The sequence below is a fragment of the Mobula birostris genome, chromosome 20, assembly GCF_030028105.1.
Source record: "Mobula birostris isolate sMobBir1 chromosome 20, sMobBir1.hap1, whole genome shotgun sequence".
NCBI lineage: Eukaryota > Metazoa > Chordata > Chondrichthyes > Myliobatiformes > Myliobatidae > Mobula > Mobula birostris.
This window is the reverse complement of record NC_092389.1, coordinates 54,917,977-54,934,056: the sequence shown is the minus strand read 5'-3', so window position 1 is coordinate 54,934,056 and position 16,080 is coordinate 54,917,977. Positions and strand designations below refer to the sequence as shown.

Here is a 16,080-nt window from a genome sequence, read left to right as displayed (position 1 = left end):
CTATGAAATTTCACATCATTTGCTTAAATTCCAGGGATTAAAGTCCAAACCTATTTAACTATCCCTTACAACTCCGAACTCAAATCCCGGCAAACATATTGTAAATATTCACGGCATCCTTTCAGTTTTATTGATATTTTTCCTGCAGGCAGGTAACAAATGCTGCACACAATACTCCAGATTAGGACTCATAAACGTTTTATACAACTTAAACATATATTCCCATCTCTTGTACTCAATATTTTGATTTATGAAGGTAAATGTGCCTACATCTTTCTGTACGATTCTCTCTAGCGGTGACGCCACTTTCAATGAATTATGAATCTGTGTTTCCTGATTCCTCTGTTCTACCGACTCCTCCGGGCCCTACTGCTCACCGTGTCTTCATGCACCCCCATGCTGGGCGCTCCCCGGCCCGCAGAAACTTTTACATTCCAATCAGATTATTCCAGAGTAGGATGCATTTCGAACAGTTCGCAAAATAGCTGTCTACACCTCACAAATAGCAGGAACAAAGTTCAATGTTTTAAGTGTATTTATTATTAAAGTATCTACAAATGAAACAACCTTGATATACGTCAAAAAATCCCCGAAATCCACCGAAACCTCCAAAATCCATGTGCACCCCTAAATCCGCGACACACCCAAATCTGTGTGCACCGCCATATCTGTCGGCACACCACAAATCTGTATGCACCCACGAATCTGCGTACACGCCAGTTCAGTGTACAGCTCATATTTGCCGACATGCCCCAAAAATCGAGGCAAATCTACACAAATAAGCTACCCTTAGCTTCTGATTTGCTTCGATAAAGGTCGATATCCACAGCTGAACAATGAACAGCTTTTGTCGCTGAACGGTCAAACAGCTCGTCCACCTCAACACTCAATGTGCAGGGACCCGGACAATGTCAATCTGGAAACCAATACCTCGTATGCGAAATAAAGTTTGATGAGTTTCTGACATTAAATCTGACCTACTGATGGAATGACTTGTTTTAAGGCACATCAAACCCCAAAAAAAGCTGAACAAATTACAACCTTACGTGGACAAGTGTGCCTACAATGATAGCAACTAATTCTGCTGAAAATGCTGCTAAATGTTTGGTACGTTGTTTCCTTATTGTCACCTATAATTCGTGCACAAAAGCAGCTACATCAGCATCCCAGTTAACACCCTTAGATTTTATTAAATCCAGTAACCTAAAATCAGGAAAATGCATTGGAATAAACAAGTTGGGTTTACCGAGAAAGCTGCCGTGGGGCAGCCTGAATAATCCAACTAACCCATATTCCAAGCATGATACCCAAGATTAAAAACACTGTTATTGTGATGTTCCCAACAGCCCAGCAACACACCTTCATCAGGATGATGATTCCTCCGCCGCCTGAAGTTCAATCTGACAGCTGCAACCTCCACAATTGAAAAGGTGCTTCCGATTTCAACCAGTCAATCCGAAACAGCGGGCCATCTCACTGCACCACAACACAAGTTTAAAGTCTGTGCCTTTATCACATCCAGATATTTTAAAATGGAAGAGGAAGCTGATCCATAAACCACGCAGCCATTATCAAGAACAGATTTGATTGCACAAATCTAAATGGTCAATAAATATTTTCATGCAGCACCCCAGAAAAATCCACGAAGACACAAGTATATTTAATGCTCCTTTGCATTTATCGATAATATTAGTGATACACTGCTTCTATGGCAGCTTATTTTCCATCCACGTGGCAAGAAATCCTACCACCAACACTTCTTCAGGAGTTTGAGCCACCGAGTTCAATTCCAGTGCCGGTCTATTAATGCTATTTGTAAAACACATACATTGTGATTTAGCAACTGAAAGCTGCAATGATCATCCATTTACCTGCTGTTTTCACTTAGAACCTCATCCCGGTATTACTGAATCTCTTCACTCAATTTATCTTGATTATGAATCGCAGAAAATGACACAGCCAGGAACTAAACCTTCCTTTTTTCAGGTACAATCAATTTACACTCGTCAATCAATACTGGAATATTTGGATCCCTACGAACACCCCATTACCTTAATCTTTCCTCAAACATCTGCAAGTTTAATATCCCTTCCAATATTATCACAATATGACTTCCAGCAAAATTTTCTCAAAACCTTCACAACTTACCTGACGGCGGCCTGTGCCCTTTCATAAGATGATAAGGCACAGGAACAAAATTAAGCCCTCTAGCCAATTGAGTCTGGTCCGCTGTTAAATCATGGCTAATCTTATTTTTCTCCTCCTCAACCCCAATTCCCGGCCTTCTCCGCATAACCATTGATGCCATGTCTAATAACGAAGGTATCAACCTTTGCCTTAAACACACCCAACGCCCTGTCCTCCATAGCTGCAACTGACAACAATTTCATCACCCTTTGACTAAACAAAATATCCATATCTTTGCTCTGAATGGATGCCCCTCTATCCTGAGGCTGTGCCCTTTTGTCCTAGAGTCTCCCACCATGGGAAACAAACTTTCCACATCTTATCTGTCTAGGCCTTTCAACATTCGAAAAGTTTCCCCCTCATCCTGCTGAATTCTAGCGAGTAATGACCCAGAGCCATCAAATGTTCTTCATACGATAACCATATCACTCCTGGACTCATCCTTGTGAAACTCCTCTGGACTCTTTCCAATGCTGGAGCAATTTTTTCCAAGACGAGGGGCCTAAAGTGTTCACAATTCTCAAGGTGAGGCCTCAGAATCACATCCTTGCAGTTGTATTATCGAGCTCTTGAAATGAATGATAACATGGCATTTGCATTCCTCACCACAGACGTAACATGCAAGGCTTTGGGGCATTCTGTACAAGTACCCCCAAGTTCCTTTGCATCTCAGATTTTTGGATTTTCTCCCCATTTTGAAAATGGTCCGCACATGTATTTCCACTACCAAAGTGCATGATCATGCATTTTCAAACATTGTATTTCACTTGCCACTTTCTTGCCCAATCTCCTAATCTGTCCACTGTATCCCACCAGGCTTTGGGGAAATTATCCGCCTTTCTGTTCTTTAAGAGACATTACCACCTTTGTGGTCCTGTACTTATACAAATTTGAAAGACATTGTGGTTAATACAGGATAGGAAAGGTTTAGTTTTAGACTCTTACAAGAGGGAAAGGATCTTTCAGCCGCTGCGTCTACGCAACTGAAATGTGCAAACAAGTTAATTGCTGTCCCCGAGGAGAAGCGACAAACACAGGATTATGGGGCGAGTTTGGTGTGTACCCGTTCGGCATGGAATGGGTGGGCCGAGGGAGCAAGGGTCTCGTCCGAATGGTCGACTTCATTCTTTTGACTGCTAAATTTCTTGAAATGTCACATTCAGTTCTGGTTAGCATTCTGTACAAAGGATGTTTTGGGCTGGAAGACTGCAGAGGAGATTCACCAGAATTGTGGTGGCTTGCGAGCTTGGCCTGTGTCGATGTCAGTGTTGATCTGCAGAGGGATCTTGGGATCTGAGTTCAATACACTCCTAAAGTATCTGCTTGTTGGGGTTGATAAATGCGGCGTGGGCCAGTTACCGTTAGTAATCGAGGCAGGAAGTTCGGTGACAGGTAGTTACGTTGCAGATTTATAAACCTCTAATTTAACTACATCTGGACGATTGCATTCTATTCCAGCAAAAGATGTGGATGATTTTGACGTTGAGTAGAAAAGGCTTAACAGGGCGTGGCCTGGATAGGGAGAGATTGGACAATTAAGGGATATATTCTCTGGATCTGCAGAGGGCGAGGGAGGCTTGACAGGAGTTTATCGCAATATGGGAGATGCAGGCAGAATGGACAGCCTGTACTTATTTCCCTGAGGATGAATTGTCTAATACTAGAGGGCATATATTTTAGTTGGGGGGGCACTGGCTCATCAGCCCTATTTGTACTCTTTATTTATTTCATAATTTAATATAATTTTGTATTTTTCCTACACTGCTGCTATACAAAAAACACTTATCCATGACAGTAATGTTAAACTTGACTCAGAATGTTTAGAGGAAATGTGCTTTGCAAGCTTTCTTTTCATACTCATAGTGATGTATGTCTGGAATGAAGGCCAGGGTTGCTGAAGGAAGCAAATGAGAAAGGGGGAATTGGATACCACATTAATGTGTGGGGAATGCAGCAATGTCGATGTGTTTGCAGAAGGGAATGGTTTAATAAGGCGTGGAAAGACCAGTTTAGTTGGTTCAGAACAGCACAGAGAGCAGAAGGGCCTGTTCCCCTGCTGCTCTGTTCCATGTTGGTGAGACCACGGCTGGAGTACTGTGTGCATCTCCAGTCGGTGGCCTCAGTGAGGACTTGTTTAACCTGGAAAGGCACAATAAGGATTCACGACTCTTGCAGCCGGGACTGGAGAACTCAAATCAAAAGGAGACTGGATATTGACTGTGCACTGATCCCAAAGCAGAGGGTGATGGAACACTGATTTCTCCTCCACCACCACAGCCCCCACTATCACGTTGCATTTGTAGTGTAATGTAAACGGTGAAAATAACACGAATTGCTTATAATAGAAACTGTTGTGCACATTTCACAAATGCCCGCTTTGCATAGGAACGACACCTCCCGTCGATCAGCGCGCTCATTCTGCAGCAGCCGCATATCAGCCGGGGCCACCAGGTCATCTTGGAAGTTGTCGTCCAATATTGACAGCGTAAGAGGAGGGGCTGAGAGTGGGGCAGATTTCCACAGGGCCGATCGTAGATCAGACACACCTCTGTCTCCTACTGTCACTGGCTGTGGTGCCTGTCGGTCAAAGGAGAACACACATGACAATTAGTTAATATGAATGTCAGTTAACCTTTCAAGTAGCAGCAGCGAATGTTAGAAACAGAGAAACATGGAAAACCTGCAACACAATACAGGCCTTTCGGCCCACAATGCTGTGCCAAACATGTACTTACTTTAGAAATTACCTGGGGTTACCCATAGACCTCTGTTTTTTTGAGCTCCATGTACCAATCCAGGATTCTCCTAAAAGACCCTGTCGTATCCCACTACAGCACCGTTGCCGTCAGCCCATTCCACGGACTGACCACTCTCTTCGTATAAAACCTACCCCTTACACATCCTGTATACCTGCCTCCAAGCATCTTAAAAGAGTGCCCTGTCGTGTTAGCCATTTCAGTCCTGAGAAAAAGCCTCTGACTATCCACACGATCAATGCCTGTCATCATCTTAGAAACTGCCGTCGCTCCAAGGAGAAAAGGCAGAGTTCACCTAACCTATTCTCATAAGAGGAAGCCTTAAGGGCTTCGGCTCAACGGGCTTAGGCGGAAACGGGCAAGGCGAAGAGGGTTTGGCATTCATTTTTTGTTGTTATTTGAGGAGAGGGGCAGTATGAGTGTGAGGGCAGTTTGTTGTTCTCGGTGCTGGATGTGGGAGGTCCCGGAGTCTCCCAGCCTCCTGGACGTCCACATCTGCGCCAGGTGCGCCGAGATGCAGCTCCTAAGGGACCGCGTCAGGGAACTGGAGCTGCAGCTCGATGACCTTCGTCTGGTCAGGGAGAGTGAGGAGTTGATAGAGAGGAGTTACAGGCAGGTGGTCACACCAGGGCCATGGGAGGCAGACCAGTGGGTCATGGTTAGGAGGGGGAAGGGGAAGAGTCAGGTAATAGAGAGTACCCAGTGGCTGTGCCCCTTGACAATAGGTACTCCTGTTTGAGTACTGTTGGGGGGGGACAGCTTACCTGGGGGAAGCGACAGTGGCCGTGCCTCCGGCACAGAGTCCGGCCCTGTAGCTCAGAAAGGTAGGGGAAGGAAGAGGAGGGCAGTTGTAATCGGGGACTCGATAGTAAGGGGGTCAGATAGGCGATTCTGTGGATGCAGTCCAGAGACCCGGATGGTAGTTTGCCTCCCTGGTGCCAGGGTCCGGGAGATTTCTGATCGTGTCCAAGATATGCTGAACTGGGAGGGTGAGGAGCTAGAGGTCGTGGTACATATAGGTACCAATGACATAGGTAGGAAAAGGGATGAGATCCTGAAAGGAGAATATAGGGAGCTAGGAAGGGAGTTGAGAAAAAGGACCGCAAAGGTAGTAATCTCGGGATTACTGCCTGTGCCACGCGACAGTGAGAGTAGGAATGCGATGAGGTGGAGGATAAATGCGTGGCTGAGGGATTGGAGCAGGGGGCAGGGATTCAAGTTTTTCGATCACTGGGACCTCTTTTGGCGCAGGTGTGACCTGTTCAAAAAGGACGGGTTACACTTGAATCCTAGGGGGACCAATATCCTGGCGGGGAGATTTGCAAGGGCTACTGAGGTGACTTTAAACTAGAATGGTTGGGGGGTGGGAATCAAATTAAAGAGACTATGAGAGAGGAGGTTAGTTCACAACAGGGGGACGGGAACAAGTGCAGAGAGCCAGAGGGGTGTAAGATGAGGGTAGAAGCAAAAAGTAGTAAGGAGAAAAGTAAAAGTGGCAGGCCGACAAATCCAGGGCAAGCATGAAAAAGGGCCACTTTTCAACATAATTGTATAAGGGCCAAGAGTGTTGTAAAAGCAACCCTGAAGGCTTTGTGTGTCTATGCAAGGAGCATTCGTAACAAGGTGGATGAATTAAAAGTGCAGATTGTTATTATTGAATATGATATAGCTGGGATCACAGAGACATGGCTCCAGGGTGACCAAGGATGGGAACTCAACATTCAGGGATATTCAATATTCAGGACAGATAGACATGTAGGAAAAGGAGGTGGGGTAGCATTGCTGGTTAGAGAGGAGGTTAACGCAATAGAAAGGAAAGACATTAGCCAAGAGGATGTGGAATCAATATGGGTAGAGCTGCATAACACTAAGGGGCAGAAAACGCTGGTGGGAGTTGTGTACAGGCCACCTAACAGTAGTAGTGATGTTGGGGATGGCATTAAACAGGAAATTAGAAATGTGTGCAATAAGGGAACAGCAGTTATAATGGGTGACTTCAATCTACATATAGATTGGGTGAACCAAACTGGTAAAGGTGCTGAGGGAGAGGATTTCTTGGAATGTATGCGGGATGGTTTTTTGAACCAACATGTCGAGAAACCAACTACAAAGCAGGCCACTCTAGACTGGGCATTGAGCAATGAGGAAGGGTTAATTAGCAATCTTGTCATGAGACGCCCCTTGGGTAGGAGTGACCATATGGTGGAATTTTTCATTAAGATGGAGAGTGACATAGTTAATTCAGAAACAAAGGTTCTGAACTTAAAGAAGGGTAAGTTTGAAGGTATGAGACGTGAATTAGCTAAGACAGTCTGGCAAATGACACTTAAAGGATTGACGGTGGATATGCAATGGCAAGCATTTAAAGGTTGCATGGATGAACTACAACAATTGTTCATCCCAGTTTGGCAAAAGAATAAATCAAGGAAGGTAGTGCACCCGTGGCTGACAAGGGAAATTAGGGATAGTATCAATTCCAAAGAAAAAAATGTACAAATTAGCCAGAAAAAGTGGCTCACCTGAGGAATGGGAGAAATTCAGAGTCCAGCACAGGTGGACAAAGGGCTTAATTAGAAAAGGGAAAAGAGATTATGAGAGAAAACTGGCAGAGAACATAAAAACTGACTGTAAAAGCTTTTATAGATATGTGAAAAAAAAAGATTGGTTAAGACAAATGTAGGTCCCTTACAGACAGAAACAGGTGAATTGATTATGGGGAACAAGGACATGGCAGACCAATTGAATAACTAATTGAATGTCTTCACTAAGGAGGACATAAATAATCTTCCAGAAATAGTAGGGGACAGAGGGTCCAGTGAAATGGAGGAACTGAGGGAAATACATGTTAGTAGGGAAGTGGTGTTAGGTAAATTGAAGGGATTAAAGGCAGATAAAACTCCAGGGCCAGATGGTCTGCATCCCAGAATGCTTAAGGAAGTAGCCCAAGAAATAGTGGATGCATTAGTGATAATTTTTCAAAATTCTTTAGATTCTGGACTGGTTCCTCAGGATTGGAGGGTGGCTAATGTAACCCCACTTTTTAAAAAAGGAGGGAGAGAGAAACCGGGGAATTATAGACCAGTTAGCCTAACATTGGTGGTGGGGAAAATGCTAGAGTCATTTATCAAGGATGTGATAACAGCACATTTGGAAAGCGGTGAAATCATCGGACAAAGTCAGCATGGATTTGTGAAAGGAAAATCATGTCTGACGAATCTCATAGAATTTTTTGAGGATGTAACTATTAGAGTGGTTAGGGGAGAACAAGTGGATGTGGTATATTTGGATTTTCAAAAGGCTTTTGACAAGGTCCCACACAGGAGATTAGTGTGCAAACTTAAAGCACACGGTACTGGGGGGTAAGGTATTGATGTGGATCGAGAATTGGTTAGCAGACAGGAAGCAAAGAGTGGGAATAAACGGGACCTTTTCAGAATGGCAGGCAGTGACTAGTGGGGTACTGCAAGGCTCAGTGCTGGGACCCCAGTTGTTTACAATATGTATTAATGACTTGGATGAGGGAATGAAATGCAGCATCTCCAAGTTTGCGGATTACACGAAGCTGGGTGGCAGTGTTAGCTGTGAGGAGGATGCTAAGAGTATGCAGGGTGACTCGGATAGGTTGGGTGAGTGGGCAAATTCATGGCAGATGCAAATTAATGTGCATAAATGTGAGGTTATCCACTTCAATGGCAAAAACAGGAAACAGATTACTACCTGAATCGTGGCCGATTAGGCAAAGGTGAGGTGCAACGAGACCTGGGTGTCATTGTACACCAGTCATTGAAAGTGGACATGCAGGTACAGCAGGCAGTGAAAAAGGCGAATGGTATGCTGGCATTTATAGCGAGAGGATTCAAGTACAGGAGCAGGGAGGTACTACTGCAGTTGTACAAGGCCTTGGTGAGATCACACCTGGAGTATTGTGTGCAGTTTTGATCCCCTAATCTGAGGAAAGACATCCTTGCCATAGAGGGAGTACAAAGAAGGTTCACCAGATTCATTCCTGGGATGGCAGGACTTTCATATGATGAAAGACTGGATCGACTAGGCTCATACTCATTGGAATGTAGAAGATTGAGGGGGGATCTTATTGAAACGTATAAAATCCTAAAGGGATTGGACAGACTAGATGCAGGAAGATTGTTCCCGATGTTGGGGAAGTCCAGAATGAGGTGTCACAGTTTGAGGATAAAGGGGAAGCCTTTTAGGACCGAGATTAGGAAAAACTTCTTCACATAGAGAGTGGTGAATCTGTGGAATTCTCTGCCACAGGAAACAGTTGAGCCCAGTTCATTGGCTATATTTAAGAGGTAGTTAGATATGGCCCGTGTGGCTGAAGGGATCAGGGGGTATGGAGGGAAGGCTGGTACAGGGTTCTGAGTTGGATGATCAGCCATGATCATACTGAATGGCGGTGCAGGCTCAAAGGGTCGAATGGCCTACACCTGCGCCTATTTTCTATGTTTCTATGAAGGACACCCACACCCCCACAGACACCAAGGACATGCTCCCTTCTCACTGCTGCCATCAAGAAGAGGGTGCAGGATCCTCAGGCCCACACCACCAGGTCAGAAACAGTTACTACCCCTGAACCATTAGGCTCTTGATCCAGAGAGCATAACTTCACTGAAATTCAGTAACCCTATAACTGAACTGTTCCCACAACCTCTGGACTCACTTTCAAGGACTCTTTATCCCATGTTCTTGATCTTTATTTCTCATTTATTTATTATTATTTTTCCTTTATATTTGCAGTTTATTGTCTTTTGCACTTAGGTTTTTGTCTGTCCTGTTGGGTTTGGTCTGTCAGTGATTCTATAATGGCTCTTGGATTTGCTGAATTTGCCCCCAAAAAATGAATCTAGGATTGTGCATGATGACATGTTTAAAGTTTTGATAATAAATTTACTTTGTAAACTTTAAATCGCACATTTAAATTTGTGAATGTCTCTCTCAAACACAAGAGTGGGTTGTGAGTTCTGAAGGTTCACCAACTGCTGGGTGAATTATTTTGTTCTGATCTGAATGGCCGTCCCATCTCTGTGACCACAGTTACTGGGAACATTGCTGGATCGAACTGGGAAGCCTCGGATTCTCTGTTTCACTGTTTCAAACATTTGGACACACAAACACACACATACACATACAAAATGGCGGCAATCATACCGGTGCCCAAAAAGACCGGGGTGAACTATTTGAAGGACTATCACCCAGCGTACATGGAACACTGTGGCTTTTTGATGGCTTTTCCTAACGTGACCCAAAATGAAGAAAAATGAAAAAAAAAATCGGTTTAAAAATGGCATTTCGGGTATTTTTACTGCTGTCAATTTTTAACCCGGCTCCTGTTTCTTATTTTCTAAAGCACAAACTGACCTTTGCGCCTTGTTCTTACCTTGGCCTTAGCCTGTCCGGTTGCACAGGGGAGCGGTGAGAGCTCCAGAGATCCATCAGCAGCCGCTGCGGGCCAGCTCCCGTCGCCCAGCAGCAGCAGACCGGTCCGGGGTAGAACTCCAGACAACAGGCCCCGATCCACGGCAGGGAAAGACCGGGCATCCTCCGTGCAACTGAAACATCTCACGGAATCTCCGCCAGTCTCTTCAGCTCTGCCATCGGATGATTCACCCGGCCGGTGTTGCAGCCGTTACCCGACGTGCAGCTCCCAATCTCCGGCCTCTCCCCGGGTCCACTCGCTCTCGGTTCCAAACCCCGCACCGCTGCGGAAGTTCAGCGTCCCGCCCACTGACACCCCTCAACCAATGGAAGCAAGACTCTCCCAGCTGTGCCGCTGATTGGCTGTGAGTGTGTCTGAGGACGGGCTGCTGCCGCCAATCACAGTTTGTTCTCAGAATCAAAGGAATTTCCCCGAAACTCAAACTTCAAAGTACATTTTATTATCAGAGTACAGACAACCCCGACAAGCATTTTGCTGCGGACACTGAGAAAATCTACAGAACATAAGAGCATAAGACCATAAGTCCCAGGAGCCGATTTAAGCCGTCTGGCACATCGAGTCTGCTCCGCCGTTCACTCATGGTTGATCCTTTTCCCTCTCTCCTCCTCAACCCCAGTACCCGGCCTTTTGCCCGTATCCTTTGATGTCATGTCCAATCAAGAACCTAGCAATCTCCACCTTAATGACACCCAACGACCTCGCCTCCACAGCTGCATGTGGCTACAAATTCCACAAATTCACCATGCTTTGTGAAAAGACATTTCTCAGCATCTCAGGTTTGAAAGGGCGCTTCCCGATGCAGAGCCTGTGCCTTTTTGTCCGAGACTCTCACTCCATGGGAAACATCCTTTCTACATCTACTCTGTCTATATTTCAGTATTCAAAAAGGTTTCAATCAGATTCCCCTCACCCTTTTGAATTCAACCGAGTACAGACCCAGAGCCATCGATCGTTCCTCGTATAATAACCCTTTCATTCCTGGAATCATCCTTGTGAACCTCATCTGAAGCGTCTCCATGTCTGACCTTTGACCTCAACACCACTTCAATGTCCCCATCAGCGCTGAGGCCCAAAATATGTCTATTCAATTTAGAAACCTCGTGGAGAAAATTCCAAAGATTCGCTGCACTGGGGAGGAAATTTCTCCGCATCTCAGTCCTGCTGAGGTGAACTGTGATTTAAGTCTGTGGACCATGGTTCCAGAGCCCAGCCAGGGGAAACATCATTCCTGCCCCAACACTGTCAATACCCTGTGAGATTGTGCCTGTCTCTTTTACTTCTCTAATTCTGAGACATGATCAACGCGATCGGTCTGAGTCAAACCACCTCTGATTTCACCAATTTCACCAATTTTGATACAGGCCCAGTACGACGATTGGTTGTGGGAGCATCTCAATGGACGGTAAGTGGGTGTAGTTATCCTCTGTTGTTGCAGAGCCTGATGGTTGAGGTGTAGTAACTGTTCCTGGACCCGGTGCTGCGAGACCTGAGCTCTTGCATCTTGTACCGGATTGCAGCAGCGAGAAAAGAGCCTGGTCTGGGTGGTGAGCATCTCTGATGATGGATGCTGCTTTGCTACGACGGCGTTTCATGTAGACGTGCTCAATGGTTGGTTGGACTCCAACCAGGATGTGCTCGGATGAATCTAATAGCTGCCCCGAGATTACTGCAGTGGAGACGGGACGGTCACTCACCTCTTTGCGGACTGTGGGCTGGTGAAGATATGTGGAGAAAGATGGAAGGGCCTGTGCCACAGCAGCTGCGTGACATAAGGGTCACTGATCTTCGGGTAAAGGCATTGCACGGTTTATCTTTGTGAATATTTATGGTGTGTAATGCTTATTTTGATTTAAAATAAAAAAAAAACATCAACGTCTGGGCTCTGTCCAGAATTGTGGAAACTGGCCTTTCACTGAAGCTGGGACAGACATGGGTAAAGTCAGAAAGTTTCTTCGGGACTTCACCGACTAAAATGTTTTCCACCCTGTGATGTGGAATGTCCAGTCCTGTACTTTTCGCTGCAGCCACAGCATCTGTCTTGTCACAGCACAATATTCTCTCCACATCCCCACTTTCATGGCATGAACTAATTTAATAGTTGTTTTCAATAGTTACTTAACCCCGGTTTTACACCCCAGTCTGACTCTCTTTACACTTGGAAAAAAAAAGCGAGCTGCTGGAGGAACTCAGCAAGTCAGTCAGCATCTGTGGAGGGAAACGGACAATCGAAATTTCGGGTTGAGACAGTCCAGATGAAGGATCTCGTCCCGGAAAGTCGATTATACATTTCTCTCCCAAGATGCTGCCGGCCACGCTCAGTCACTCCAGCATCACATTTCTTACCGGAGATTCCAGCATCTGCAGTCTCTTGTGCCTCTCTTTTCAGAACTTGTCCCTTTCAGTCCTGCCTCAGACTGAACCAGGCTCTTCACTCCGGCTGCATTTCTGTTCTGCTTCTTCTTTAGCCCATCACGCCTACCGGGGCACAGGCCCCCACCAGCATCTCGCCAGAGTCCCCTGTCCAGGGCGAAGGTTGATCGGCCCTGAGGCTTCTTCTTTCACCACACGACTTCAATGATCTTCCGGGGAAGGTCCTACCGGTCCCAGGGATGAGGCCTTTGGAGGTTCGTTTGGCATTTCTGTGCACTGCCATTTTACGAGATGAGGTGGCAAGCCCCATGCCCAACGCCCCTCCTTTCGCAGCCGGGTTTAGGCAGTCCATGGCCGAGTTTTTATTTATGTTCAGACCTGTTTAGTGTGTTGCTGATCTCACCCTGATATGGAAATTACCACTATTACTTCGAAGTGAACACCTCCAACAGCAGAATGTTCATTTCCCGAGTCTGCAGCGACATGTAGTGGACAATCGCGGTACTGCAGGGGATCAGCCCCGCCCCGAAAGTGAAATCATTCTGAATCAGGAAGTGCCGGGAGTTCACATGGCTTCGAAAGGACAGGCCGAGAGTTGGACCGAGGAGGCAATTTGTTCCATCTGCCTCGATGTTTTCACCGATCCGGTGTCACTGGAGTGTGGGCACAACTTCTGTCGCTCTTGTATCACACAGTATTGGGAAAGGGAGGAGAGAAACTCCTGCCCCGAATGTAGAGAGGTGTTTGCTGACGGCACCCTCAGGGTAAATCGGGCTTTAGTAAATTTGGCTGAAAAAGCTCGAAATCTAAACCTGAATCCGAAAGGGAAGGAAAGTAAATTTCACTGCGAGGAACATGAGGAAGAACTGAAGCTGTTTTGCAACACGGACAAGACACTGATCTGTCTGATCTGTGCAGTTGCGCAGGAACACAGAGAGCACCGCTTCATGCCGATTAAAGAAGCTGTTACACTCTACAAGGTAAAACTAACCTGAATTTGATCCTCACTCTCTCCTCCGTTCTTCTGCCTGGAACCACGGGAGCCTTCACATCATTCCCCGCGACTTTCGCCATCTCCAACCGGATTCAACCACCAAACACATCTTTCCCTCCAACAGCCCAGACCCACCCTTTCCCCACAACTCTCCAGGCTGTGTGGCGATCGCTGTCCGTACTGTAACTCCCTTGTCCACTTGCTCCTCTGCACCGATCTCCCTCCTGGCACTGTTACCTGCAAGCGGGCCTAGTGCTACGCCTGACTCCCACACCGCCTCACTCGCCACCATTCGGAATCCCATACAGTCCCAATTCCTCCCGTTTCTTCTATGGTCGATTATCCTTTCGTATAGATCCCATTTTCTTTAGCTCTTTGCCTCCCCACCTGACCCCTCTCATCTTCTTAACTTCATCACCTTACACCACGTCCCCCTCACGTTGTCTCACCCGTCATTTGCCGACTGAATCTTACCCCTTTTATTCTGGCTTCTGCCCCATTGATTTCCAGTCCAAGCGAAGGGTCCCATCCCCAAACGGCGACTATTTTTCCCCCAGCATAGATGCTGCCTGAGTCGTTCAGTTCCTCCAGCATTTTGTGAGCGATAATCGGGTTTGAACACCTGTTTCTTTTGATACATCTTCGTTTCTATTTCCTTCGCTCTCTGACTTCCAGGATCAGCTAAAATCTTCCTTAGACTCTCTCACAAAAATGGAATCAGACTTCCAGGAAAAGGAGCAGCAACAGAAAGAGAAGATTTCCGGAGTTCTGGTGAGTCTTCCTGAGCGGAATTTCTGATATTACTGTATAGTTTTGCTCCCTCTAATGCAGAATAGCAGAGTATCGCAGCTCCAGCGATCCTGAACTCTGGTGCTGTCTGTGTGGAGTTTGCACGTTCAGACACATCCCGCGGATATGCTGCATGAATGGTTAATTACAATTAATCCTGTGAAGGTGGGGATGCTGTATGTGAATCAGGTGGTAGTTAATGGGTCAATGAGGGAGAATAGGTTTCAGGAAAATGTGAGGGAATGGGGTTGCCGGGAATGCTCTCAGAACTAGCATGGACATTAATGGATCGACTAGTCACCTTAATATCATAAGGAAATGCAACACAGCAAGACAGTAAATTAATCTTCAGCTTTCATTCAACAGAATCAGTCACACAGCGTTCAGTCCCACATCACATCCCAGTTTGCTGAACTGCGCCAGATTATCACTGAGAAAGAGCAGAGCTTACTCAGGGATTTCAGGGAAGAAGAGGCGAGGATTCTGAGTCCAATGAAGAAAAATCTTCGAGAGATTCAAGAGAATATCAGGTTTATTCAGGAGGAAGTCTCAAAGTTAAAGGAACAGATGGATCAAAAAAACAGTGTGATATTTCTCAAGGTGAGAGGTTATATTTCAATTTGTTTCTGTCAAAGGGCACTAAATGAACACTGGTATATTTGAAATAAACACAGCACAGTGGCCAATTCGGAAAAAAAAATCAATTGTCACTGCTGGCAATATTGCACAGATTGTTATGCTTGTATGAAGCGCCCTCCAATCACGACAATAAAGACGTTCCAAAATGTCGAAGTATTATGCCCTTCATTAGCACCGTACAATCCTGAAGCGATGAAACTTCAGCGTAATTAATTGTAAATTAAGCTGCAGTGAAGCGGTCAACAAAAGATATGACATCCGTCTATCCTCAGCTGAAAACTGCCCAGAACAAAGCACAAATATATAACTTAATCCCTGCGTTATTACCACGCCCCACTCACATGACGTGTTACCTTTATAAACATGCAACACTGAATACAATGCAGACAGAAAATAGAGACATTGCTCCTACACACAGCATTTACAAATGGCAGTAAACTGTTTCTCACCAGACAATTGATGCAACTATTCACGGTTGTTGTTGTCCCAAAAATGACCTTACGCAACTTCTGTACATCCCAGGACAGAATGCAATCTTCTCTGAAATGATTTACTCTGATCATAACACAGATCTGTTGATTGTGCCCTTAATTACCACAATAAATATCCTCTCAAACTTCCGTAAAGACCCAGTTCCAGTCACAGTCTGTGAGTTTGTCTGGTGCAATGGGTGCGAGGATCTATCTGTCAATCACTGAGAACAAAGAATGTGACCCACACATCAGAATTATCCTCTATATCCAGGATCCATCAGGTTAAGGAAACTTTCACTTTTCACTTTACACCTTCGATTTAATTTTACATGGGATTGTGTCCCATCCTCCATCATAAGCAGTCCTTTTGGTCCATTTTCTCCTATCAGTCTCAGTGCTTCACAATCCACCTCC

The 16,080-nt window shown here is 45.6% G+C and overlaps 1 protein-coding gene and 1 long non-coding RNA gene across 2 annotated transcripts in view; one reads left to right on the top strand and one right to left on the bottom strand.

Moving 5' to 3' along the window:
* Nucleotides 1-517: 517 nt before the first annotated feature.
* On the bottom strand, nucleotides 518-10,735 carry LOC140185207 (uncharacterized). The gene is made up of 2 exons (XR_011882521.1): nucleotides 10,342-10,735; nucleotides 518-4,764 (listed from the first exon to the last, which is right to left on the bottom strand). It is a non-coding gene; the product is annotated as an uncharacterized lncRNA (long non-coding RNA).
* Nucleotides 10,736-12,335: 1,600 nt separating this feature from the next.
* The window catches only part of LOC140184973 (nuclear factor 7, ovary-like), a 5,460-nt gene continuing 1,715 nt past the window's right edge, over nucleotides 12,336-16,080 (top strand). The window contains exons 1-3 of the mRNA XM_072238212.1: nucleotides 12,336-13,751; nucleotides 14,441-14,536; nucleotides 14,921-15,154. Coding sequence (XP_072094313.1) covers nucleotides 13,341-13,751; nucleotides 14,441-14,536; nucleotides 14,921-15,154 — 741 coding nt within the window. The 5' untranslated portion in view covers nucleotides 12,336-13,340. The remainder of the gene's footprint in view (nucleotides 13,752-14,440; nucleotides 14,537-14,920; nucleotides 15,155-16,080) is intronic.